General features: G+C 40.5%; 1 protein-coding gene across 12 annotated transcripts in view; it reads right to left on the reverse strand.

The window, feature by feature from the left end:
* Window positions 1–26,540, reverse strand: part of TPK1 (thiamin pyrophosphokinase 1) — a 351,530-nt gene that overhangs the window by 125,792 nt on the left and 199,198 nt on the right. For 11 of the 12 annotated variants that reach the window (XM_047837362.1, XM_047837351.1, XM_047837356.1 and 8 more), the window contains one exon: window positions 9,948–10,094. The exons of the other annotated variant lie outside the window; for it this stretch is intronic. In XM_047837362.1, the coding sequence (XP_047693318.1) occupies window positions 9,948–10,094 (147 nt within the window). The remainder of the gene's footprint in view (window positions 1–9,947; window positions 10,095–26,540) is intronic. 12 annotated transcript variants of the gene reach the window in all.

The raw sequence follows: 26,540 nt of genomic DNA on the forward strand, positions 1-26,540 counted from the left end.
TCATTAGTTCCCAGGTCCGTCCCCCAAATCCAACTGCTCTGAGTGAACAGTGAAGAAGGGTAAAAACACAAGAGCAATGTGTTTCTACCTCCCTTCCTTCCCACTTAGTAGTCAACTCATGGTAATCTGGCTTCTACATCTATTTTGCCACGAAACCTGCCTGATTAAGTTTCTTCTCGGCTGTCAAACTTATTACTATATCTTTTATATTCTCAACACCTTAGGTGGTCATTCCCTTGTCTCTTGAAACTCTAAACTACCTTGGTCTCAATGATACGACTCTTTCAGTTCTCCTCCTTCTTTTCTTGTAAGGTATTCTGTCTCTTCTCTAGGGCTCTGTCATGGCTCTTTTCACTCCGTATCTTCTTCCAGGGTGTAAGGGTCCACACCTGACTTTTTAGTTACCATGAATATGTTGATGATTCCCAAGGTGTATCACTAGGCCAGGCTATATGTATGTGTGTGTGTATTTGTATAAATTCAGTAGAATCATGTGTGTGTGTGTGTACACACACACACACACACACGGAGAGGGAGAGGGAGGAAGAAAGAATTGCCTAAAAGGAGATATATTTTATAGATATCGATGTATCTATATCAAGGCACTTCTACACAGTTTCAAAGACAGATCAATCTCTTTATGTTCCCACGTCGGCTGACCAGCTTCCCGTCTTCACCTGTTCTTCTCATATTCTCAATTTCAAAGAAAGACAGCAACCAGTTGCCTAATCCAGAATCCTAGTCATTACATTGATTCCTCCCTCTGTGTTCCTCCAAAGAAGGCTTTGGGCCACACATCCCAAGAAACTCCATCAGCAAAGCAAAGTTGATTTATGCACCATGTCTATTTTGGATTTCAGAGTTGAATGACCTCCATCCCTTCCCTAACCAACTTATCCTCCATATTGCTACCAAACTAAACTTTCTAACTGGCAATCTAATGCCATTCCCCTAATAAAAATGCTTAATATTCTGAGCTTTGCCATCAATATAAAAGAGCATCTTCTTGAGAATGCAAACAAGTCCCTCGTGGTCTACACCTTTCTTACCTCTAGCTGCATCTCGTATGGCTCCCCAGGATCCAGCAACGCGGTGTTCCCCCAAATGTGCCAAATTCTCTCAGGCTGCCTTGCACATGAAATTAATCCCTTTATTCATCTCTTTGCCTACCTCTCCATCAGATATTACCTCCCCTGGAAAACTATCTACATGATCAACTTGTCCCCAACCTGTCCCCAATCTGGATGAGACGCTTTTTCCATGTCATCCCCACAGCAGTGTTTTGTTGTTTTTTGTTTTTTCAATTAAAAAAAATTTTTTTGGAGGGGGAGGGCAGAAAGAGATGAGAATCTTAAGAAGGCTGCATGCCTAGTGCAGAGCCGATGCAGGGTTTGATGTCACGACCGTGAGGTCACAACCTGAGCCGAAATCAAGAGTTGGATGCTTAAACAACTGAGCCACCCAGGCGACCCATATTACATTTCACTTTTTTTTTTTTTAACTCAGTGTTTTCCCCTAACAGATTTCTGAATCTTGCAATTTATACTGCTGGCTTTTCTGCTGAACCATGAGCAGAACAGAAGCAAGGGGTTTTAATTCCACACTGTCGGTGCCCACCACAGTGTCCACTACCTAATGGTGTTTGAAGAATGTTTGCTGTTGAAATATTCTATGCTACAAATCGACAAAACAGAGCACAACACCTACGAAATAAACTCATTATGAATGTGTGGTTTAACTCCTCAGTTACATAAAATAAGCTTAACTAAACAGGGATAAAACCACAGAGGAAATATTTCTATGGCAATCTAAAGAGGACATTAGGGCATTCAGAAAAATGAGAACTGTATAGCTCTAGCATTTTTTTGTCTTAGTGCACATTAAAATGTCATGTTTTCTTAATGACACAATAAGGCTAACCCAGTGTTCTGAACAGGATCGGTTTTTGGTTTATAATTTTAAACGATGTGGAGGGGCAGAAAATGAGCACACAGAGGAGAAGAGAAGAGAAGAGAAGGAGAGAATGGGCCCTAGAAAGCCAGGCAAGGTCTGAAGCGAGGGAAAAGAGGAGGATGCTCCGGGAAGATGTGTGTCTGTCTGCTTTCCACGTGGAGAAGGTGCCGCCTGCCACAGCAGAGCAGACAAGCCAGGGAAAACGAGTGAGTAATGCAAGGACACGGTTCGAAGGTATCGAGTGTTTAGGTCAGACGCTGAGTGGCAGAACTTTCCCGGAAAAGCAAGCTTAGGTGGGCGGAAGGCAGAGGAAGGAACGGGTGTTCGCAATTTGCCCTATGGAAGAGGAACTAGAGGGCTCAATGTGGCAGTCCATCCGTAGAAAGGAAATGCCTGGTGGCCCTTTTCAGAGCACTGCTGCCTGAGATGCATTTTCAGGATCATTTTTCCTTCAAAGAAACGCTGTGTATGACCTTGGGCAAATCACTTAAAGTCCTTGCAATTACTCACCCATAAAACGATCTTTATGGTTTTATACTATTTACGCTAATATTTAACGGTTCTATGCTACCATATAGCTTATATTCTGAGAATCACTTCTCTGGTGAGGACACTGATGAGATGATCCTGGACACGTGTACATGTGGGTGGACATCCCACACCCTCAAGTCCTCAGCAGAAACCACCATGCACGGCAAAGTCACATCACAGATATCCAGCTTCCATGAGACTCTTAACATATTTCTATCCTATTCATTACCAGCACTGCAAACGTCTAATGTGTAAAATGTCAGAAATTTAAACAGCAAGTGATTGTTCTAGTGGGAGAAAAAACAAGCAGCAGTAAACATGACGGAGATCGTGAGGAAGAAATATTTACAACATATTTAGAAGTCGGCTCTGTAACACCATTCCCCGGCATCAGATACTGGAATCCTGACTAGGAATCACCGAACAAGGTTTAGGATAATGTATAAGGCACGCCTTATTAACTCTTGGACATCTCATTTCTTGGTCATAAATCCTATTAACTTGTATTACCAACTGCCATAAAACTTGCAGATAAAAGATAATTTATGCTCAGTGTACAGAAGCTAATGTTTCTGTACTCCTGAGAAGCACAGGACCAGAAAATGAGAAAGTATGTATGAGAAACCCGGAACCATCCACACTGCATGGTTAGCATGACAAAGATGGCCGGGAGCACCCAACTGTCTTCATAAGGAATATAGTCTCGCTAGTAATTGGTATCAGTGGTGTTTCATGTAGAAAATGTCTCTCACTGATTTCATAAAACCTTCTGCTCATAAAAGGTCGTGATGCCTTATTAAGAAGATATTTTTGGAAGTAAAAGAGGAACGCTTACTTTTAAGGGAGGAGCCATTATGCATTCTATTTTTAATTTTCTATTTAAAAACTGGCAGGCTGAACATTCCTTCAAAGTAAATGCTCCCTACTGAGGCTTTCACTCATGATGACACTTTGACCCACAGCAAGTGAGGTATGTCAAAACCTAATATAAAAGACATTATATGTTTAAAAATCAACCAGCTAAAAAATTTCAAACATTTTCCCATATATATAAATATCTACATAAAGATCTGGAACTACAATATCGTCTCCTTGTTTTAAAATTCAATTTGTAGTAAGCAAAATGAGTCAGAGAAAGGGGACTCAAAAGAGAATGCAGACCAAAGACTTCAGGCTGGACCAACCCCGACAATCCTAAGGCAACTGCTCCTGGACACACAGGTCAGTCCCTAAAAACCATGAATGAAGGATGCTTACTTATTTATGTAACAGTCTCGAGAGTCTCACACGTAGATTATTACAGAAATGCTAAGACGATTTGAGGGTTGAGGATCTTTTAAATAAAGATCAAAAAAGGCATGTTTTAGTCCCATGGTCTAGGGCTATCCTAGCCACTTAACAGACACAGATGAGGGGCACCTGGGGGGCTCAGTCAGTTAAGCGTCTGACTTAGGCTCAGGGAATGATCTCAAGGTTCAGGAGTTCAAGCCCCACATTGGGCTCTGTGCTGACAGCTCAGAGCCTGGAGCCTGCTTCAGATTCTGTGTCCCATTCTCTCTCTCTCTCTCTGCCCTTCCCCCACCCACACTCAGTCACTCTCTCTCAAAAACAGACATTAAAAAAACCACACAGATGAGTTCTCTTAGCCTAGCACAGCACCAAAACAAGTATCAAAAAAAAAAACAAAAAACCAGTTCCATGTCTCATGTCTCCTATTATCTTCAATGTCAGACAATCTATAGTTATAGAATCAATTCTAGAAAACAATGCTCTGAAAAATAATACTCATAATAATTAACACTTACATTGAATTTTTACCATTTTTGATGTATTTTAGTAAAGCTCAAAGGTAATCTTAATCTTCTTAAATGACAAAAATTCTTGTTGTATGTAGATTTTGTCATACTTGAAGAAAATTCAGTTATTTTTAATTTAGGGGTACAAGGTGGGATATACCCTTAAAGTGTACCTCAAATTTATCTTATTGAAAATAATGTTGTGGATAATACACACACACACACACACACACACACACACACACACACACACAGCCATATATACACACATCAACTGGCCACTCAGTAAAACACTGTTTATGGATAATCACCAGCCTATGAACTGTAACTTGTTGTAAGAGTTCACTATTTGTTGGGGTGCCTGGGTGCCTCAGTCGGTTAAGCATCCGACTTTGGCTCAGGTCACGATCTCACAGTTTTTGAGTTCAAGCCCCACGATGGGCTCTGTGCTGACAGCCTGGTTCAATTCTGTTTCTCTCTCTCTGCCCCTGCCCCCCAACCCCACTGCTCACGCTCTCTCGCTCTCTCTCTCTCTCTCTCAAAAATAGGTAAACATTAAAAAAGAAAGTTTTTAAAAAGAGCTCGCTATTTGCATGTTAGTCCACTAGCCCCAAGAAAGAAGAAATGTAATGTAGTAGAAAGCATAGAGTCCTATCTGTCCTGCTTTCCTTGTGGTATTGTTATGAAGCTCAAATTAGATGCTTCTTGTAAAAGCCCCAAAGTTAACTTCCTTTTCAAAAACAGCTATTTGTTGACTTTCAATTAAAAAAATACATTAAAAAAATTTTAACCATTCTTTATTTGGCACTGAAGCATACCGGATTGATTTTCTTGGGCCCTAGTTCCACAATATTTGAAAACAGTTTCAATTTCAAGTTATGAGGTTTCTTCTGTCCATCGTGATGATGATTATGATCAATCCTGTTAACGAACAGTAACTGTAGACATCGTTTAATTTTTTTTAATGTTTATTTATTTTTGAGACAGGGAGAGACAGAGCATGAACAGGGGAGGGTCAGAGAAAGAGGGAGACACAGAATCCGAAGCAGACTCCAGGCTCTGAGCTGTCAGCACAGAGCCCGACGTGGGGCTCAAACTCACAGACTGTGAGATCATGACCTGAGCTGAAGTTGGTTAAGTAACCGACGGAGCCACCAAGGCGCCCCGAGTTTTTAAATTTTTTTTTAAATGTTTATTTAGTTTTGAAAGAGAGAGAGAGAAAGAGACAGAGCTCAAGTCAGGGAGGGATCATGGATACAATATATACACAATATATACAATACAACATAAGATTGTTCATATCCTAAGCCCTCAAACACACTCATTTTGACTTTTGCATTTATATCACTAAATTGTCTTAGTGGTCTCCTCCTAAAAGCAACTGAAAAGCAGGAACCTAGTATGTGTCTCTGGGAAGATTTCTCTGGAACTGAGTGCCAAACAGGAGCAAAGCCAGGACTGGTAAAGCAAGAGGCGAAGTCTATGCTAAATACCGTCACCCCTCCACATGACAGGGGGTGTGATCATGCAGAGCTTTGTGCCCCACACTATGTAATAATTACTTTCTTAGGAGAAGCAAATGAGACACAATTACAATGACCAGAAAGAGAATCCAGAAGGCATTGTTTTGGGGCACGTAGGCTATACAGGTACACTTGCAATGATAATTATGTTTGGAGAACTGAGGATTCTGTTTTCATTTTATTTTATTTTTTTAATGTTTATTTATTTTTGAGAGAAAGAGTGAGAGAGACAGAGCAAAAGTGAGGAAGGGGCAGAGAGAGAGAGGGAAACACAGGATCCAAAGCAGGCTCCAGGCTCTGAGCTGTCAGCACAGAGCTTGATGTGGGGCTTGAACTTACAGACCGTGAGATCATGACCTGAGCCACAGCTGGACGTTCAAGTGACTGAGCCACCCAGGTGCCCCAGGAGGATTCTGTTTTAACAACTAATCAAAGTTTAACATATCGTATAAATGAGAAAAAAATTATACTCCTAGAAATGATCTAAGGTCATGATTCCAGACTTTTCGTCCCCAACTTAAGTTGCTGGCGGTTTGAGAGAGACCACGCTCTGTGCTCACAAAGCGATTCCTTTCCCCGACCACCGCCTTCCTTTCCCAGAAGGTCTTGCAGTGGGCTGGGGAGTGTCACTGTATTCCCACCAAAGGTGATATAAACATGGCCAGGCCTGGCCTTTAAAAACATGCAGTGCCACTTTCTAGCAATCTTTTCCTCCAGATGCTGCAATTTCTTCCAGTTGGCTTAGATATAAAATGGAGGAAGCTGCCGAAACCAGACCAGATACTCCACTGATGAGAAGAAAAACTTTAAAAACTCAATCTCAGTTAAACCTCTGAGATTGGGAGTTAATTATTCCTGCAACACAGGCAGGGTAAGACCTGTCTTACAGAGACACTATGATAAATTAGCATCCTGACCAACTCAAAGCAATAAAAAGTGCTAGAAAAAAATTAAAAAGAATCTTTTAAAATGCATCAAACATCTGTGTTTTTTTTTTCTTTTGTTTTAAGAATACTCAGAAGCCAAAAACTAAGGTTGGACTGAACACCACATCTAACTTTCACCTCTGAAATACTTGGTGTTTACCAAAGCAGATGAACTTGAGCTTTGGTTTCCAAGACATCCAAGTACAGAAAGTCATCAGGAGACAAAGCCCAAGGCCTCTCCAAGGTGTGAGTGCAGGAGAGTGCACCAGATAAGGCAGAGACTCTCAGTGTAAGATGAATATAAATAACACTTCCACTGGACCGCCAGGAAAACCCTGACCAAACCCAGGCACCCTGTAGCTGAGAAGAGGGAGCAAGTCTCCCGTGAGCACCTGTAACCGGAAGTCAAACTCGCAACATACTGCCTTCAGAATTCACACCACCTAGATGGTCAAAAAGTCTCCAGCAAGATGTCCTGAGTTGTTAATGCCTGTGAATAACTGGGTTGGGAGTCTGCTCTAAACTCCCCCTTGGACTCACTTTTAACTCACACTTCAAACAATTCCCACAGGAAAGTTCCCAGAAATATAAGGTCATCGCCAAAATTCACAACACACAGAAGGAATCGAGTTGACAAAATATAGAAGCAAAAATGAATACAAAAGACAGCGGGCTTACAAAGAACTACAGGTACTAGAATTATTCTTGACCATAAAATAAGTATGATAATTATGTTTTAAGAAAGAATCTTGAAACAGTGACGAGAGGACAGGCATACAAGAAAGAAGAATCGTGGCAGGAATTTTAAACACCGTGGATGGTTTTAGCAGCAAAACAGACATGGCTGAAGCAGAAGGGTGATGTGGAACACAGGTGATGAGCTTCCGAGTGAAGCCCAGAGAGGTTACGGCATAGAAAATATGAAAGAGAAGTGCTGAGATGGACATGATACAATTAGAGCATCTTAGGTACAGTTAAGCAGAGTTACAGAGGAAGGGAGAAGGAGAATAGGGCAGAGACAATATTGAAAAAATAATGGCTGAGAGTTTCCCAAACGGATGACAGACAGCATCTGCAGAGGGCGGAAATCCAAGGAATCTCAAGCTGAACGCATTTTAGGAAGTCCAAAATTATACACATTCCAGTGATAGTAGGAATACCAGAAACACTGAAAAGCTCTTAAGAGCAAAAGTCATTTTTCAGATATGATTTTTTTCTATCAGTTAATCTTCCAATTTTATTTTTTAACTTGTTTTTTAATTTTAGTACAGCATCAACTAACCTGTAATCTAATAACTAGAATATCTACATACAGCCAAGTTACAGTTGACTACTTAAGCAATCAAATCATCAATATAGTATATATAATGTAATAAAGCTCAATGATTCACAATGGTAGAAACTTTCACCCTTCAGAAACTGTTAGGAAATTATAGGTATTTAACAAATATACAATTAGAAATCTAAGAGGCATATCTGCTTACGTCATACCACTAAGTGAAATCTATTAATGACATCCCATAACCTCTAGCGAAAAAGTCCACACTCCACTGTGTGGAATTCAAGGCTCTTCACAATCAAAGTAGTTTTTAGTCTTATCTTCTAGCATCTTCCACACTGCTGTGCAGAATTACCTGCAGATCCTACAATGTACCTTATGCCTCCACCTTTCTTTAGTGGCTCCTTTCTGCCTTAAATGACTTTCTCATCATCTCCCATAGCAAACGTCCACTCATCCTGGAGGATTCTGCTGCACTATAACCTCAAGAGAATGTATGTTCCATGAAAACAAGGGATTTTTGTCTCTTTAGTTGGCTTCTGTATCCCTGGTAAGTGCCTGGCACATAGCAGGTACCCAATAAATATTTGTTGAGTTAACGGAGTGAATAAAATGTGAGTGCCCCTGGGTGGACTTCCCTTACTGCACGTATGATCAAATTATATAATCTTTCATCTTCGTGCTTTACATCTTATGTTTTTATTAATGACGTCTTCACTGGACATGTGCTAGAGAGCAAAGATCATGTCAGTATTTTCTTTTAATCCTCTACTGCCTAGCACTGCAATAAACAGGCACTCCCGGGGCGCCTGGGTGGCTCCATCGGTTGAGCGTCCGACTTCAGCTCAGGTCATGATCTCAGTTTATGGGTTCGAGCCCTGCATCAGGCTCTGTGCTGACAGCTCAGAGCCCGGAGCCTGCTTCGGATTCTGTGTCTCCCTATCTCTCTCTCTCTCTCTCTCTCTCTGCCCCTCCCCTGCTTGTGCTCTGTCCCTGTCTGTCTCTCGAAAATAAATAAATGTTAAAAAATGATTAAAAAAAAAGCAGGCACTTCATAAACTGTTCGTTGACTAAATCCATGGAGAGTATGGAGTTTGAAAACTGAATTCTTCAGCTCCCTTTCCACACCTCTTAGGAAGTTTTCCAGAAAACAACAAAGCTAGGCAATACAAAGAGCCAGAAAAAAAAATGCAAAGCTGGCTGAACAGCAGGGAGTGTGCCTGATACCCACTATATTAACCAAACAACAATTTCTAGGTAACAGCATGCTGCAGAGGGAGACTGGCAGATGGGGCAGGAGCAACGCTGTAAGCAGCACATGACAGTGAGAGGCAAGGAAGAACAACTGTCTACTCTTTTAAAAACGTTACCAAACGATTACTTTTCTAGAGGAGCCCACTGATCAACCTTATAAAACTGGTTTATTTAATAAGGATTCTGTTCTCAGCACTGGATCGATAGAAAATTTCCATGATATTCATCAGGGGAAGTGAATGACATTGATCATTAGAAATGTATTCTGAAGCAGTGAAATTAATAAGCAGGCAACTTATGAAGAGTAAAAGCTAAAAAAAATTTTTTTTTAGTGCTTAACAAAATCAAATCCAGTTTCCAGTTATAACGACAGCACTGAAAATACATGAGAATTCCGTTTGAAATATTTGCCAAGCTTTGGGCTTCCTCTGTTGAGATGTTTCTCAAGTGGCATTCACATTCAGCTGCTCAAAATGTAAAAGGGCTAAATTTAATTCTTAGTCAATTTAATTAAAAGTTATGCGATTTTTTTTTCGGGGCATGATAAAATGAAGCAAACATGGTCAACTTCTCTCAGGTGTCAAATTCAAAGACACATGCTAGGCTCATGTTTCGTTCTAGTCTACTCAAATGTTAGAAGTTTTATGGAAGCAATGTGCTGACATTATACTTATTCTTCACTTACTGGTTGGAGCAGGTAGATGAGAGATTCCTCTTGGATTATTATAATCGGCACAGGAGTGATGCAAGTAACTTGGAACAGGGTGCTCACAGATGCCATGATCTGGTCAAAACGCCCACCGAGACCTCCCAAGGTCACAATTACATCTACCTAAGTAAGGCGAAGCAAAAGGGAGAGTCACGTATTTAAAGAGTTTTCAATAACTGGATAGTATCTAGTAACTAAAAAGAGCTCTCAATCAACTCTATTTTACTTGATAAGCCATAAAGAAATAGTAGATATCATTTCTGTTGTTCAGATGAAGGATTAAAGCTACTTGTGTATAGTCACATAATTGGTGGGTGGCGGTCCCATTTTGAGACCAACTCTTTTTAGCTTTTTCCCATCTGCCTGTTCACCCGAAAAACTAGGCAGTCCTTTCTTTAAAACTCTGTTCATGTGTTTCTTCCATGTGGAATCTTCTCTGGTTTCACAACTGGTGGAATCCCGTCGTGAACCTGTGGCGTCTTCCCTGGTAACACACGGCTCGTGACAGACACCACGCCTGTTTCACAGGTTTGTCACACCATTAGAATCCAAGTGTCTTGAGGATGGGTATCATCTTTTCACTGAACCTAGCAATGTTGCCTAAACTCTCAGTACTTCATTTTTATGCTCACATGGAAAAGTTGGATGGTGTCTGCCACCTGATAAGGTTGCTGTGGGGTTTGATGAAGTAATTAAAAGAATTAAGTGTAAAGCATCTAGAACCTGTTCGTGACATAGCGATTGCTTAAAAAATATTAGCTACTGGGGTGCCTGGGTGGCTCAGTCTGTTGAGTGTCCTACTCTTGATTTCGGCTCAGGTCAGAATCTCATGGTTTGTGGGACTGAGCCTCAGGTCGGTGCAGAGCCTGCTTGGGACTATCGCTCTGCTCGGCTCTTCTTTCTCACAAAAATAAACAAACAAATGAACAAACTTTAAAAATAAATAAAAATATTAGCTACTCTTCTATTGCCTTTATCATTTTTGGTATTATTACAGTTATATTAACACTTTCGTGATTGTTACCTGTAGTTTGATGTTATTTTTTCACTTAACGTTTTCAAGATAGCATTTTCTGTAACTAAAGTGTAATTCATTTAAATGGTCCCCTTTTGTTGAAAATATATTTCCAGGATATTTGTATATAAAATTACCGTGCTACTTTCCTTCTATGTAAGACTAAAGGTGAAAATGGGAAACGGGCTGCAAGGAATGAGAGGGGTGGAGTAAACTTCTTCTGCACAGAGCAGTTACCAAAAGGCTCCCGGAGAACAGAGCTGGAGGCACTGTCTCTTCCCTTGACCCTACTTGCCTTCTTGCGATCATCCTAAACTTATTATAATGCATCAACATAGTCAAAGTTGGTATATTCCTCATGGAAGAGGAAGTATTAAAGAACTTAATTAAAATATTGTAAGAAAACCTTATAAGCAATAAAAACTGACTATAATAATCACTCTATCTGGAATAAAACAGAAGTCGTTGAAAAATAGGGAGTACTGGGGGGCACTGGGATGGCTCAGTCAATTTAAGCGTCTGACTTCAGCTTGGGTCATGATCTCACAGTTCGTGGGTTTGAGCCCTGAGTTGGGTTCTGTGCTGACAGCTCGGAGTCTGGAGCCTGCTTTGGATTCTGTGTTTCCCTCTCTCTCTGCCCCTCCCCTGCTCGTGCTCTGTCTCTCTCGTTCTCAAAAACAAATAAACATTAAAAAAATTTTTTTTAATTAAAAATATTGGGAGTATTGGTTTTCAGGTTTTTACAATAGTTCATGAGAAAAAGGCTTAAATAACATTTCGTCAGAGGGACGTCATGATTTTATTTTTATTTATTTTAAAATTGATTTACTTTGAGAAAGAGCACATATGAGTGAGAGAAGGGGGAGAGAGACACAGAGAGAGAAAACTCCCCAAGCAGGTTCTGCGCGGTCAGTGCAGAGCCAGAAGTGGGGCTCGAACTCACGAACCTGAGATCATGACCTGAGGCAAAATCAAGAGTTGGACACTCAACCAACTGGGCCACCCAGGTGCCCCAAGACACCATGATTTTAAAAGAATAGTATGTTAACCAAGCACCAATATGACCTGTATGGTTCTTAGAGGAACAATAAGTGGTCTAAAGTCCACGAAGCCAAAGGCTGTGTCCTCCGGTTCCAATGTGACAGCCTGGGTAACAATGCCTAACACAAGACAGCGAAGTGCTTGATGAATAAGTAAGTGGAGACACTGTAAGAAAGGACACATCCACGTAAGAAAGAAACAGATTCACTGCCATACTGTGAGAACATGTAAATCAGAATGCGGTCCCACAAAAGCACAAAAGGAAAATTACATACAAGAGCCAAGACATTTGAAACGAATTTTCTATTTCTGACTTTACCGGAGTGCAGGAAGAACGGGAATTTTTACTTTAGATAAGGTGGCTTCATGCTCAAGTCAGCATATTTTAAGACAAGCGTACCACCCATGTGTAGGACCTAATAACTAGTTTTGGAGATCTTTCAAGAACTCAAAGAATTAGAGTTGGGGTCCAGGAAGACCATGGATCCTGGGAAACATGTATTACTCCGAATACAAAGGCAAAGATAGGGACATGCGCTCACCTTCAGAGGCAGGGGGTCACTGGTAAGCAACCAGGCATAGACCTGCCAAGGAGACAGCTTCTGTTTAGAGTATCGAGTCAGGTCAGTGGCTTCTAATTGTAACCAGGAGGCCTTCCTAGTACTTACATACTTAGTAAGACCAGTGAAGAAAGGCCCAGAAATCACATATGACCTCAAGAAACTAAAGAGAATTTGTTTGAAACTGAAGAAAAAGACATGAAAAGGAGTTACATGTGAAATATAGACAAAGCACTAAGGCTCCAGTGAAAAGCACATGGCATATTCCTATGCACATAATCCTAAATTCACATCAGACGCAAGGCCTGGCGAGAGTTTATTCACTATGCAGATTCTGGAATCCCTTTTTTAGGTTCTCAATTTTTCATTACCATACTCTAAGCCTTGAGGGATCCCACAACCTTTAAGGCTGAAATTTAATCCCCATCTTCTACACTGGGGTATCATGATGAATAAGCAGTATCTGTAGATCAGTGATTGAATTTTTCAGAATAAAGAAGCCGCAAGATTACTTCTCATCACTACTCATTCTCCCTACAGGAAGTATTTAGCAAGACTGATTAAAAACATTAGAGGTTCAATGCAGGCTGCAGGCTGGGTGGGGGAGGGTTCTGGCTCTGGCTGTAAGTAGGGCATCTGATATTCACAGAGATAGGAGGGAGACAGACACCAGCCCTGCATGCTTACCTAGGTTTTAAGAGGCCAGACTTCTGTCTTTAGGACTACAATGCCACTGGGAAAGCATTCAATCTGAAATGGACTGTTTACAGGCTGCCAGGGTACCTTTTCTCTGTGGATCCAAAGCCTTGTGTGTTTATTTCTAGTATCACCCAGTGTGTTGTAAATTTTTAAAACTTTTGATTTCCTGAGGTCTCCACCTTCTTACTAGACAGGCTGTGAGACCTGGCCCTGTCAACCAGGTGCACAGAGTGATAAAGGCTGGTCCCTGTCACAAGTTCCCCCTGCTTGCCCTCCCGTGATGGTGACATAGTGACATTCGAACACGCCAATGAAACTGACTCACTCTTTTGCTTGTGTACCCAACCCCGACCCCCTAGTAAGCCACTTCCCATGGGCCCTCGCTCTATCCTCCGGCTCCTGGACCTGTTTGATTGAGCCTGCTCACTTGGCACTCCTCCCATGTGGCCCCCTGCATGGCACGCCCCTTCCTCTCCAGGGCCTGTAAGTATAATAACCTTTCAATTCCACATGCTTCTCTGCGTCTGGATCAGATGGATCATCAACACTCCAGACTTCAGTAACGTAATTATCCTTTACAACACACCCAGTGCACTTGATTATAACTGTTGATATACTGCAGTAGCTCTCCTCCTAGAGGAGGCTCATGTATCCCAGATGCCAGCCGCAGTGTTTGCAACAGAGTAGACAACAAGTAATTACTGAGCTTCCCTTAAGCATATAAAGGCTTTGGGAAAAACTGAATAAACAACCAGAGAGGCAAAAAGCTAATGAGGCTAAGTTAACATCATCTAACTCCTATAAAACAGTACTTTCCTACTTAGCAAGTGTTCAAATAGTCTTCGGCTTTTGAAAAGAGTTAGCTTATTTCGTATTTGCTACTACTTCTGGTAATATTTACTCATCATCTACCACGTGTTAGGTACCATAATAAACATTCAGGACATTATCAGTAAAGGAGACAAAAACCCCTGCCTTCATGGAGTTCACATTCAGGTGGAGGATAATACGCAACTGACTGACATACATAGTCAGTCTATTAGTTAGGATGTGAAATGGTGGTAAAATTGGAGAATAACAGAGCAGGAGAAAGGAGACCAAAAATGACAGGTTGGGATGATGCTTTGTCTTTAAGTAGGAGCTAGAGCAGACTGTGTTGCACAAGTGGTAAGAGTAGCACAAAGACCCAAAAGAGAAGAGGGAGGTGGCCGTGTGCATGGATACCTGGGGCAGGATTCTCCAGACAGCAGGCTTTACTAAGGCCATGAAGCAGCAACGTGGCCCCAGGCATTTTCAAAGACTATCAGAGGGCTAGCTGCTAAAATTAAATGAGAAATTAGGAGAAATCAGAGTAAAACGTAAGTGTCGGATTCACAGAGACTCGTTAAGACATTCTTAAGCCCCTGATGCTTACTGGCATTAAAGGAGGAGCTATTTTGCACAGAGGAATGACATGATCCAATGTATTCCCAAAGTCAGTATGTATCCAGAATTTCTCCTCTTCTCAACGCTTACAACCTCATCACACGTACGGCTCAAGCCACCAAAATCATCAGAGGGGGTAAGCCACCATTAGACGGCCCTCGAAATACTACAAGCCTCCAACGTCAGGTTATCACATTCTTCTGCTCAAAATCCTCCAATGGTTTTACAGTATTTTCCATTAGGATCTATAAAGCCCTGCCCTATCTGAGATCCAGCTGTCTCTCTGATCTTACCCTCTACTTCTCTTCCCTTCTTCCTCTCTTCTCCAGCCTACTTCTTTCCTGTTTCTGGAGTACACCAGAGTCGCTATTACTCCAAGGACTTTGCATTTGTAGTGTTTTTTTTCCTAGAATGCATTAGCCCCAGATACTCACTCGGCTAACTCATTTACTTTCTTCGCTAGCTATCCTTTTAAAATTCCCCACCCCCATGCCAGCGGTTCGTATCCCCATTTCCTGACTTACATTTTCTCCTTGGCAGCTCTTATTATCCAATACCATGGTAAATATCTTACTAATTTAGCCTGTCCTATTATTTGTCACGCCAAGAGGACTAAAAGCAACATGACGGCAGAGATTTTCTATCTCTGCCACTCAGAATGAAGCATGGCACGTAAGAGGTGTCCAGTAAATATTTTTTGAATACATGGAGGACTGAAACAGGATGGACAGAAAGTAAAACAGCATGACCAATGAACGGACCAATGAATGGACCAATGAACGGATCAGAGTGCTGGTGGAGTCGAAGAATTGCTGGAGTCCGGGAACAAGAAAGGTAGTCGAAGGGACAAAATAGAGATGAGGGAGGGTTTATAAAAATTTGGAATCAACAAAGTGTAGGTATTGTCATAGTTAAAAAAAATAAATAAGTCAGACGAGATACATTTAAGGAAACAAGAGGTCTGTGTACTGGAAGGTTCATTCAAGGATATACGGAATTTACCATGAATTGAGACAATATTGTCGGAAAAAATATTGGTGACCTAGATGTTAACTTGATCAAGACATGAAGGGAAATGACCAGGACTGCCACAACGAGGACCACAGCAGTGAGTAATGAGGGTGATAAAATCTGATGCCATGAGGTTGAGAACTAGAGTTTTTAGGGCAAAAGAGGAATGGAATACAACAAGCACTGTCCAACGTGGATATAAGGGGAGACACACGGGCAGCTGTAAATGCTCTCACAGCTACATTTTTAAGAGTTTTTTTAAAAAAAGAGGTAATATTCATTTTAAAATAGACTTTAATGCAATATATCTAAAATATCATTATAAAATGAAATTTGTGTTAAAAACACTGAGGGGGCACTTGGGTAGCTCAGTCAACTGAGTGTCCACCTTTGGCTCAGGTCATGACCTCGTCGTTTGTGAGTCCAAGCCCCGTATCAGGCTCACTGCTGTCAGCAGCCCAGAGCCCTCTTCAGGTCATCTGTTCCTCTCTCTCTGCCTCTCCCCTGCTCTCTCAAAAATAAACAAACATTAAAAAAAAAAACACTGTGTTAGGAAAACTGATCAATGCAGGAGAATAAAATTGAACCCCTATCTTATACCTCTCACAAAAATTAACTCAAAATAAAGTGAAGACTTAAACGTAAGACTTGAAACTATAAAATCCCTAGAAGAAAACATAGGAAAAAAGACCCTTGATGTTGGTCTTGTCAACTGTTTTTTAGATAGGACACTAAAAGCCCAAGCAAAAAAAGCAAAATAAATGGGGTTACATCAAACTAAAAAGCTTCTGCAGAGCAAAATAAACAATCCACAAGAGGAAAAGGCAACATAAAGAAGAAAATATTTGCAACTCATTTTATCTGATGAGAAATTAAGATCCAAAATATATAAGGAACTCGTAACTCAATAACAAAAAAAACCCCAAAAAACCTGATTAAAAAATGGGCAGAGGAACTGACTAGCCATATTCTAAAGACGTACACACGGCCAACAGGTACATGAAAAGATGCCAAACATCACTAATCATCAGAGAAATGTAAATTAGTTCTCATTATACACCCAAAAAGAATGAAATCAGGATCTTGAAGAGGGATCTGCATTCCTATGTTCATTGCAGCATTATTCACAATTGCTGAGGTAAAGAAACAACTAAGTATCCAATGAATGAATAAAGACACACACACACACACACACACACACACACACAGAATGGAGTATTATTCAGCCACAGAAAAAAGGAAATCCTACCAGTAAGAATTACACGGGTGGACCGTGAAAGCATTATGTTAAATGAAGTAAGTCAGACTCAGACAAATAACGCACGATCTCCTTCATATGTGGAATCTAAAAAAAGTCAAACTCCTAGAAACAGAGAGTACAGTGATGGTTGCCAGGGGCTGGTGGCGGGGAAATGAAAGATGTTGGTCACAGGGCACAAACTTTCAGTTATCAGATGAGTAAGCTCTGGGGATCTGCTGTACTGCATGGTGACTGAAGTTACCAATATTGTACTATATACTTGAGAGCTGTGAAGAGAATAAGCCTTAAGTGTTCTCACCATATGAAAAACTCAAAACAAAATAAGAGGCAATTATGTGGGGTGATGGAGGTGTTAGCCAACTCTACTATGCTAATCATTTTGTACTACATGTGTGTGTCAAAATCATGCTGTACACCTTAAACTTATACATTATTATATGTCAGCTATATCTCAATAAAGCTGGTAAAAATAACAAAATATTTTACATTTTTTTTCCATACTTGGTCTCCAAAATTCTGAATGTATTTGACACTAATAACACATGTCAATTTGAATCAGCTACGTTTCAAGTACTCAAGTGACTAGTGGTTAGAGTTTTGGACAGCACAAATCTAAAAACAGCAAAAAGCAGGGAGGACAGCTACCACTATTTCCAGAGCCCATTCTAGAAAAAGTAGTGGGAGAAACCAAACAAAAGCACTCCTGTGGCTGCGGAGAATTGCGGTCCTCGGGGAAAAGCCCAGTTTGTGTTGGAGTTAGTTATAAAGACATAGCGAACATAGGAGGTTTTAGTGAGGATAGACCATGAATTTCAGAGGGCACTACCAGGCAGGGCATACAGAGTCTAGGGCCAGACATTTAGTTTTGAATATGCCTCCTATTCTCTAACGAATGGAAGCCAGTCCCAGAGGCTGACATGTTTTCTACTGGTTGTGATGTACCAAGGATCCAATAGCTGTAATTCTAAACAAGCGCTGTCACAGTCTTATTAGCAAGGGAGAGTGGTGTGAAATAGGGTTGCCTTTGGCTTTCATATGCAATCATGTCTAGCAAAAGGAACTGTGAAACCCTGGACTACTATATTGGAGATCTGACCATAGTGTGGTATATTCTTTTAAAAGCCAGGAAACCACATACAACTTACGAAACCTCCTTGTGATGTAGTGGCTCATCTATAAAGGTAAAGGGATAGACCAGATTTGTGGAACATATTTTTCAAGATTCCTTTCACTTCCAACAGCCCACATAAGGTTCTCTGGTTTCCACCATAACTGGTTAAATCATAACTGTATCTATTTTGTTTAGAAAATAAATGAACAGCTTAGCTTTGCGTGATTTGCCTTAATAGAATCATGACAAGACTGGTTGAGAGGCAGAGAAGAACTAAAAGGAAAAGCAACGTCATTTTCCTTTTATAACTTTAAAAACCTTTCAGTAAATAAACACTATGTTTTATCCATTTGTCCTCAAAAAAATCTTAGATACAGCACACATGAAGTCCATAGCAGAGACAGTGGCTGTCAGCACATTTTAATTACATTCACTTTTCATAAATTGAATTCTAAAATTGCACAAATGGACAATTTCTTTACGGCTCTCCCTGATATATAGGGTGTCCTTACAATTTAACACACAAACTGAGACACTGTTGAAAGCAAAAAGGGGACAATATAAGTAATTACACCAAGAATACACTCATAAACCAAGACCATGTCTTGTAAACCAAGATGTGTTTACCCTACTGTATGAGAATTACAACTAACATTAGCATAGCCAACTTAATAAAAGTAAACACTAGGGACTCAAAAAACATAGACGTGAATATTAAGCTTCTGTTCCCTTTCAAAGATCTGTACTGTACTACAGTTAGGCTTGAATAGAATGATGAGATTCTTTGGTCCAACTGTCTGATACTTTAAAGATGGAAAATCCAACACAGGCCATGAAGGAAAAAGTCAGATAAAGATAGAGCGAAAGCAATAAAGTGACCCAAAAAATCATCAATGCGAAAATGTTTTCATAGGCCTATAAAATAACTCCAATGATCGATAAAAAGTACAGGGAGACACCAAGGAAATTAAAGACCACAGATCTTATGGTATAAGGACATACTGTACTCACAAACATAGAATATACTTAGCTGAATGGAGGCTCATGAAAATACTACTACAGGGATCCCATTTAAATTTCAACAAGGATAACGGAGTCATGGTTTAATGTAAGCCTGTTGGAGGCAGAAAGAAATAATGTCACTTCCAATGGCGAGACCATGAGTTTTCCGTTCACAGATGAGAGGTCTAAGAAAATTCAGGGTGAAGTGTGTGATTCGTGTAAGCACTTTTCAAAGGATGCCTACTTCCACTTTCTAAAAAAAAAAAAAAGAATTTGTTTGAACAGAGTATCGTTTCCAATTTTGTCAAATTGCGAATATGCTCTTATTAAGACATGTCATAAAAATCAGGCACCTGGGTGGCTCAGCCGGTTAAGTGTCCAGCTCTTGATTTCGGCTCAGGTAGTGATCTCACAGTTTGTGGGTTCAAGTCCCGCATCAGGCTCTGCACTGACAGTGTGAAGCCTGCTTGGGATTCTCTCTCTCTCTCTCTCTCTGCCCCTCTCCTGCTCACACACACTCTCTCTCAAAATAAATAAACTTAAAAACTGTATTAAAAAAAGGAAATGTCATCAACATGTTTATACAAAACTTGTTTTTGAACATGTCATTTTAGAGAAAAGTTTTTTTAAAAAGGGAGGAGAAAAACATAGATTTATATCACTGAAAATTGATCAGTGTATCCAAGCTTGTCTGCATTTGAGGGAAAAACTATGGAGGCAGTGAGAAGGATGCACGTAATAAGACTCCTGAGCTATAACCCACAATCCCCTGCTACAAGTTTCAGCGTAAAAACCCTGGCCGTGTACACACTCATTGACCATGGCGACCTATGCCTTGCTGGAGAGCTCAGCACAGGGGACTCCAATGTCTCGTGCAGACTGGAAGGAACTCTTGCTGGTGGAGCTCTTGGACACACTGTCTGTAAGTGAGCAATGGAGGCGCCCAGGAGAGACTGATCCATCCCAGGAAGGGGAAGGGTGTGTGTGTGTGTGTGTGTGTGTGTGTGTGTGTGTGTGTGTGCGCGCGCGCGCGGTCTCCTCCCCTACTAGTTCGTTCTCTGTTGGCTTGTGTGTGATTAGTACTTGCACTGTTGTCTACCCTTTGACATCCCAAACCTACAAGTTTCACCCTTAACCTTCAACACTCATAATGGAACCCTCCCCTCACTCTGGCTAGCCCCTCATCTGTCTTGCCCAAGGACAGTGGACACCGGAGAAGGTTCACTCCCAACAGGCTCCTCGTGGGTCCCATCAGACTTCAATTACAGCATCACTGACAACATATCAGGATAATCTGCTTAACTAAAATAACTATTCTGAAGGCTGCACAGTATTAGAGTTAGAAACTACACCTCATTTAGTTTGCATTTTTCAACCTGTAATACTTAATAGAAGGGCTGGATATATATAACAGACTTTGGTTAGCCGAATGGTTACAGTTTTTAAGCTGTAACTCTTTGGCAAACAATTCCAAATCATTATCCAGTATCCACCTTGTCTATTTTTATGGCCCCTATTCCTTTCTCAAATTCTTGATGGGGAAAATGACTAAAGAGTTATTCTTCAAAGCATCCTTTAATTGGTTCTATTATTACTGTCCCTGTCATCTCTGTCCTTTAATTCAGCTTGCACACAACCACTACTCTATTTTTCTAAATTATCTTATGGCTTTCCGTTCAAAAGTTTTTAATGGGTTACCATTACCCATGGATCAAAATTCAGATTCCGTATCTAGAGACTAAAGATTCTCCATGTTGATCACAAACCATCTTTGTAACTGTAAATGTAATCTGACGATTTCTGTGAACAGTTCTCATCCTTAGAGCTCTTACTGTACACGCGGTGTGAATTTTTTTTGTTTACACTCAGACTGCCATTAAGAATGCGTGAAGCACTTTAATTTCAGGTACGCTGCTCATGAGAGAGTATAGGACAATAAGTGAGTTCATTCCCAGAATGATGCAATGCGTTTTTGGCTGGCCCTAGACAAAGCTTAGAATTTTTTTAGTTCAAACATTTCAAGCCTGGTTTTAGTAATAGTTCTGTCTTCCCTTACAGATCCGTACTGAGTACTAATATTTCCTTGATTAATTGGACTACAGGCTCAAGCCATATCAGGGAGATCCCTGGGGACGAGGCATCTTTTTCATACAAACAAAACAACACTGTGATATAGACAAAAATGTGGAAACATGTTATTTTTCCTTCCCAAGTAAATACACCAAGGGATGGCAAGAGCTAATTTGTATGTGTTCACATTTCTCTGTATCAGGAAGTAAGCGCCAAGGAGAGTTGGATGGAATAAACAAACACACTGATGGATATTTTACATGATTTTATTCTATTATCTCTGCTGAAAATTAAATTCTTTGAAGAGTCAGGAATATATTCACGAGTAAGTATAATTATAGAAAGTCACAGTTTGTATAAATAAGTACATGGGTATTATAAATCCAATGGAGGTAATCATGGTCTCCAAACCTCTCACACTATCAGGATATGAAGATTTTTCTCAGGAAAATGTATTCAAACGTATTCCTTTTGAGTTATGGGGTCCCGAGAAATGGAAAAATGAATTTCTTGTGGTTAAGAATAGCCAAAATACCGCACATAGTATCTTCAACATAGTTGATGTTTAGTGTAAAATAAAAAAATCAAAATATCATTTATATCATATTCAGAAACAATTAGCTATTTGCAAGTAGACTTTGAAAGGCTATTACAATTTGCATATTATCAATTTTGTCCAAAGAAGCTAAATGATTGCGTGGTCAATGAATAAAAAATTCCCTTCTGCATTCTTGAGCATCCTATTTGAAATGGATCAGATACTTTTCACTTGGGCTAAGAATTCTCTAACATACATGTTTCCCTACTGAAGATGGATATTTGAAAGAGCACTGAACTGTCATTCTTCCCACTCTGTGGAAACTCGGACGTGAACTTGTACCTACGTCCTGCACTTATTTCCACCTACTGAGAAAGGTGAGGAGACAGATAATTGTCCAAACCTTTTTGCAGACTGACTTTGGTCAGAAATGCTTTGTTCTTGGGGCACCTGGGTGGCTCAGTCAGTTAAGCGTCTGACTTCAGCTCAGGTTATGATCTCGTGGTCAGTGAGTTCGACCCCCGCGCCGGGCTCTGTGCTGACAGCTCAGAGCCTGGAACCTGCTTCAGATGCTGTGTCTCCCTCTCTCTCTGCCCTTCCCTTGCTCACGCTCGGTCTCTCTCTGTATCTCAAAAATGAATAAACGCTTAAAAAATTTTAAAAAAAATGCTTTGTTCTTAGAAGATGAGTATTTCTGCACTGGCAATCATTTCTTAATAGCAATTATCTTCTTTTGCATCATCAGGATTCTTTTTTACCCAACGATATTTCTTGCTTTGCACTGGCGATAAAAGAAATCTTCGCCGCATATTCTTGTCCAAAGTGATAAATGAAACCCTTGGTTTCCATGTCTGGATGGATTAGATTTAGCTATTTGCAGTACTTTGAGTGTATTATTTTCCCAAAGTTGAGCCATATAAAACTCTCTTCATTTTTTACTGACCAGTTTATAATAGGTGGCTATCAGACTTGCTGTAGTGCAATCCTTAGGTTTTGCAATCTGGAGCAGTATAAATAGTTTATGTTAATTATTCCCTTTCCACCTTCTGGGAGAATAGAGAACATTTTGATTGCAAATTTTGCACTTGGTCATTAACACTCTGGTTTCTAGATATGCATTCGACCATTTTATAATGCCAAATGAGAATGTTAAAACTCTTACTGCAGTGACATTAATTACTTAAAGCTTATTCTTTTTGTAAAGTGAGTAAGCGTGCTTTACCTAATACATGTACACAAAATAGCTGATCACCTCATCATCCTCAGGTTCACCTTACTGTTATAAGCAATGCTTCTGTTGACGATTTTGCTAAATGTATTCCATATCCATGAGCATCCATTCAAATGGAGTACCATCTAGGATCAAACATTTGTTCAATAGTAATGTCCTCTTTCTGAAATAATTTCCTGTATTTGTATGAATGCTTTAAAAAAATCAGAATACTGGGGCGCCTGGGTGACTCAGTCAGTTAAGCATCCGACTTCGGCTCAGATCATGATCTCGCAGTTCATGAGTTTGAGCCCCGTGTGGAGCTCCGTGCTGATAGCTTGGAGCCTGGGACCTGCTTCAGTTCTGTCTCCCTCTCTCTCTGCTTCTTCCCCACTTGTGCTCTGTCTCTGTTTCTCTCAAAAATAAACAAACATTTACAAAATAAACAAAAATAAAAAATCAAGAATACTTAGGGTCTATTTATAACCATCTAAAATCTCTAGTAGCAATGGATGAGGAAACAGAATTAAAATGTAATTGGTGTACTCTGAATTCAGATCTTCCTATTTCTTAATGTGTTCCCAAATATCTAGCCCTAGCTGCTCGTACTGGAGATTACATATATTCACATAGATGTTAAGAGGTGAAGGTACATCACGGGCCCAGGTACAATCCCCTCCCTTCTCCTCCAGCCGTCAGGATTTTAGCACACCACTTGCTGTCCTGGACCAGCAAGTTGACCACGGTATGCTAAGTCCAACTGGGAAAGCGATGGTCATGGAGACAGAATGGCATTTTCTACTAAGAGAAGAATGGAAAGTGAATATTATATAAATTCCATCTTCCCCTCTGACTTAAATGAAACTTTCTGAGATACCTATCCTTGTCGTTTAACACAAAGAAGAACGTATTTCCTATGGATGTATTTCTCTTCTCCTGATGACTTAATTAACTACCACTGAAAACATACTGATCTGATATGCACATCCCTGGGATAAGCAGTAACTTTCTTTTAGTTGTCAGTCATGACTTAAACTACATACAAATCACTTCTTATAAATGCAGCTATAATTATTATTGTGGACAATCACAATCATAGATGTGAGTACAGCCACGTAGGTCTTGCTAAGGGATTTGCAGAATAAGGGGAGATTTTAGAATCTACTAAGCATCTGCAGGATATTCCATTCTATGTGCATTTTTCCTACAGACGTCCTCAAGATAGTTTCTTCCTCCACTTTCTGCGCTTTCTGCATCTTCTCGATGCAGTAATTCAAAATAAAATCGTCCTTTCCACGTGAGGTCAGCATGCCTTCTGCAGAGGAGTATCACACCAACCGTATCTGCAATTCTCTGAATTAATAAGAAATTTTATCTGGCAAGTGAGTCACCCAACTGAGATTCCTGGTAAGCAGATAAACTTAACCCTTGTCCCGGGGCCTATAAAAGCATGCTTCTCCTGTGGCAGGGATGGATGAGGCTGCCAGAGCTGCTAAGGCAGTAAGCTTTTTATATCTGTAGCAACATCTCCCGAGTCACTTCAAAGCACTGGGTGTATCTATTTTCTCTTGTTACACAGCACTATAAAAAAGATTGCTGGTCTCTAAGAAGAAGGAAAAACAGAGATGTGAATTTCTCTTTTGAAGGTTTCTCCGAAATGATCTAGGAAACAGCCAGCTAGTTCACTCGATGCCCAGAACACTTTCCTTCTTCTTGATTCCTCATCTGATACTTAGCTTGTGCATTTGTTCCAGAACCTGAATGTATAAGCAGTTACTTCGGCACTTGACAAAGAGAACGATTCCGCTTATGTATTGAAAAACAAGACGTGTTTTGTGTAGACATACTTAAGTATAGCAGAATATGTCTGTATGCGGACATGTGTTACTTTTTAGAAATTCATAACAATTACTAATTTAAGTTTATAACATTGCTTTGAGGTAGACAGGCACAGTCAAGAAGGTAGAGGAAGTCGTCACAGAAGTCTTACATTGCCTCAGCTATACAGCAGACGCTGGAATTGAATGGTATTGCTTTCAGTATTACTTCAAGGAGGCAAGCAAGATTTATTCTTGTCAAGTTCACATTGGTAATGGCTTATGAGACAATCTCTATGTATTTTCATTTTTCAGCTCTCAACTTTTCCAAGCAACTTACAACTTGGAAAAAGAAGCAGGTCTCAGAAGTTACAAAACGCCGATTAAAAAAACGTAAAGAAGGCATTTCGTGTACCATTTTTAATTACACACAACACATATCTCCTCCTCTACCCCATAAAATGAAGAGAAAAACCAAAGGCATATAGGATCAAAAAATAGCTCCATGTCCTGCCAATGCCAAAAAATCTTCAATTATAATGGGACAAGAGCTGGAGCAGGGGAATAAGCCTTGTTAAAGTAGATTCCTTAATAAAATTTACCAACATTTGATAAAAAGGGCTTGCTAAAAAAGGATCCTTCCGTATATGTGCACATTCATTCGTCCAGTAAATATTTATGTTGTGTTCACGATGGGTCAGGTATTACTGGAGGTGCTAGGAATGTTAACAGGGAATAAACATGCACAGTTACCTGCCCACATGAAGCTTGCATTTCCATGAGTGAAGGTGTAATAGAAACAAATATCCTAAATACACAGGTGACAAATGTGTGAGGAAGATTGAGCAGACAGGGGGACAAGGATTGCTGAGCCAAGAGATCAAAGAGGAGGTGGGGTTGGGGTGGGGGTGTTTATTTTAAAAGGGAGGCTAAGGGGGCACCTGGGGGGGCTCAGTGGGTTAAGCGTCCGACTTCAGCTCAGGTCGTGATCTCGCGGTTCATGGGTCTGAGCCCCACATCCGGCTCTGCACTAACAGCTCAGAGCCTGGAGCCTGCTTCGGATTCTGTGTCTCCCTCTCTCTCTCTGCCCCTCCCCCGCCCATGCGCTTGCGCTGGCTCGCTTTCTCTCTCTTTTCTCTCTCAAAAATAAATAAATGCTAAAAATTTTTTTAAGAATTTTTATGGAAGGCCTCATCGATATGAGCTGCAATATCATCAGAAAACTAATTATATTATCCCATTTTCTCAAATACAAAGTTAAAGGGTGAGAGTTCCACGTAAACAATTAACTAAAAAAAAAAAAAAGCTGACTCTTTTCTGTAGAGGCAAGTTACAGCATTCACTATAGTCTGAGTTATTCTATGGTTACATGCACATCTGTCTCCTCTATGAGACTGGAGGGTTGGGGCCTTGAACTTAGGTGCCCAACTAAGCATAACAACCACAACAGGCACTCTGTACACGAGTTCGCTAAGCGAGGAAGGAGACCCTCAGTAGCTTCCACAGTGTATCTGAAGGGAGGAGGTCTGCCCTTCCAAGTCTAAGGGGATGTCTTCACCAGCCCCTAAAATTCTGAACCATCCGTCAGCGAGCGTAAGGCACACAGTGGTTACTGCGGGACTAGAGAAGTCCAATCACTCCTGTTTTCTCTCTGCACCAAGGCAAGCTACAAACGATGGTTGGCGGGGTTGTGCTGGGTTCCATTACCGAACACACACACCCCATTCTCACCAGTTCCCTGGGAATGAGGGCTGGTGAAGACATCCCCTGAGAAACATTTCAACACATAAGGAGTCCTCCATTTCCTTC

The sequence above is a fragment of the Prionailurus viverrinus genome, chromosome A2 (genome assembly GCF_022837055.1).
Source record: "Prionailurus viverrinus isolate Anna chromosome A2, UM_Priviv_1.0, whole genome shotgun sequence".
Lineage (NCBI taxonomy): Eukaryota > Metazoa > Chordata > Mammalia > Carnivora > Felidae > Prionailurus > Prionailurus viverrinus.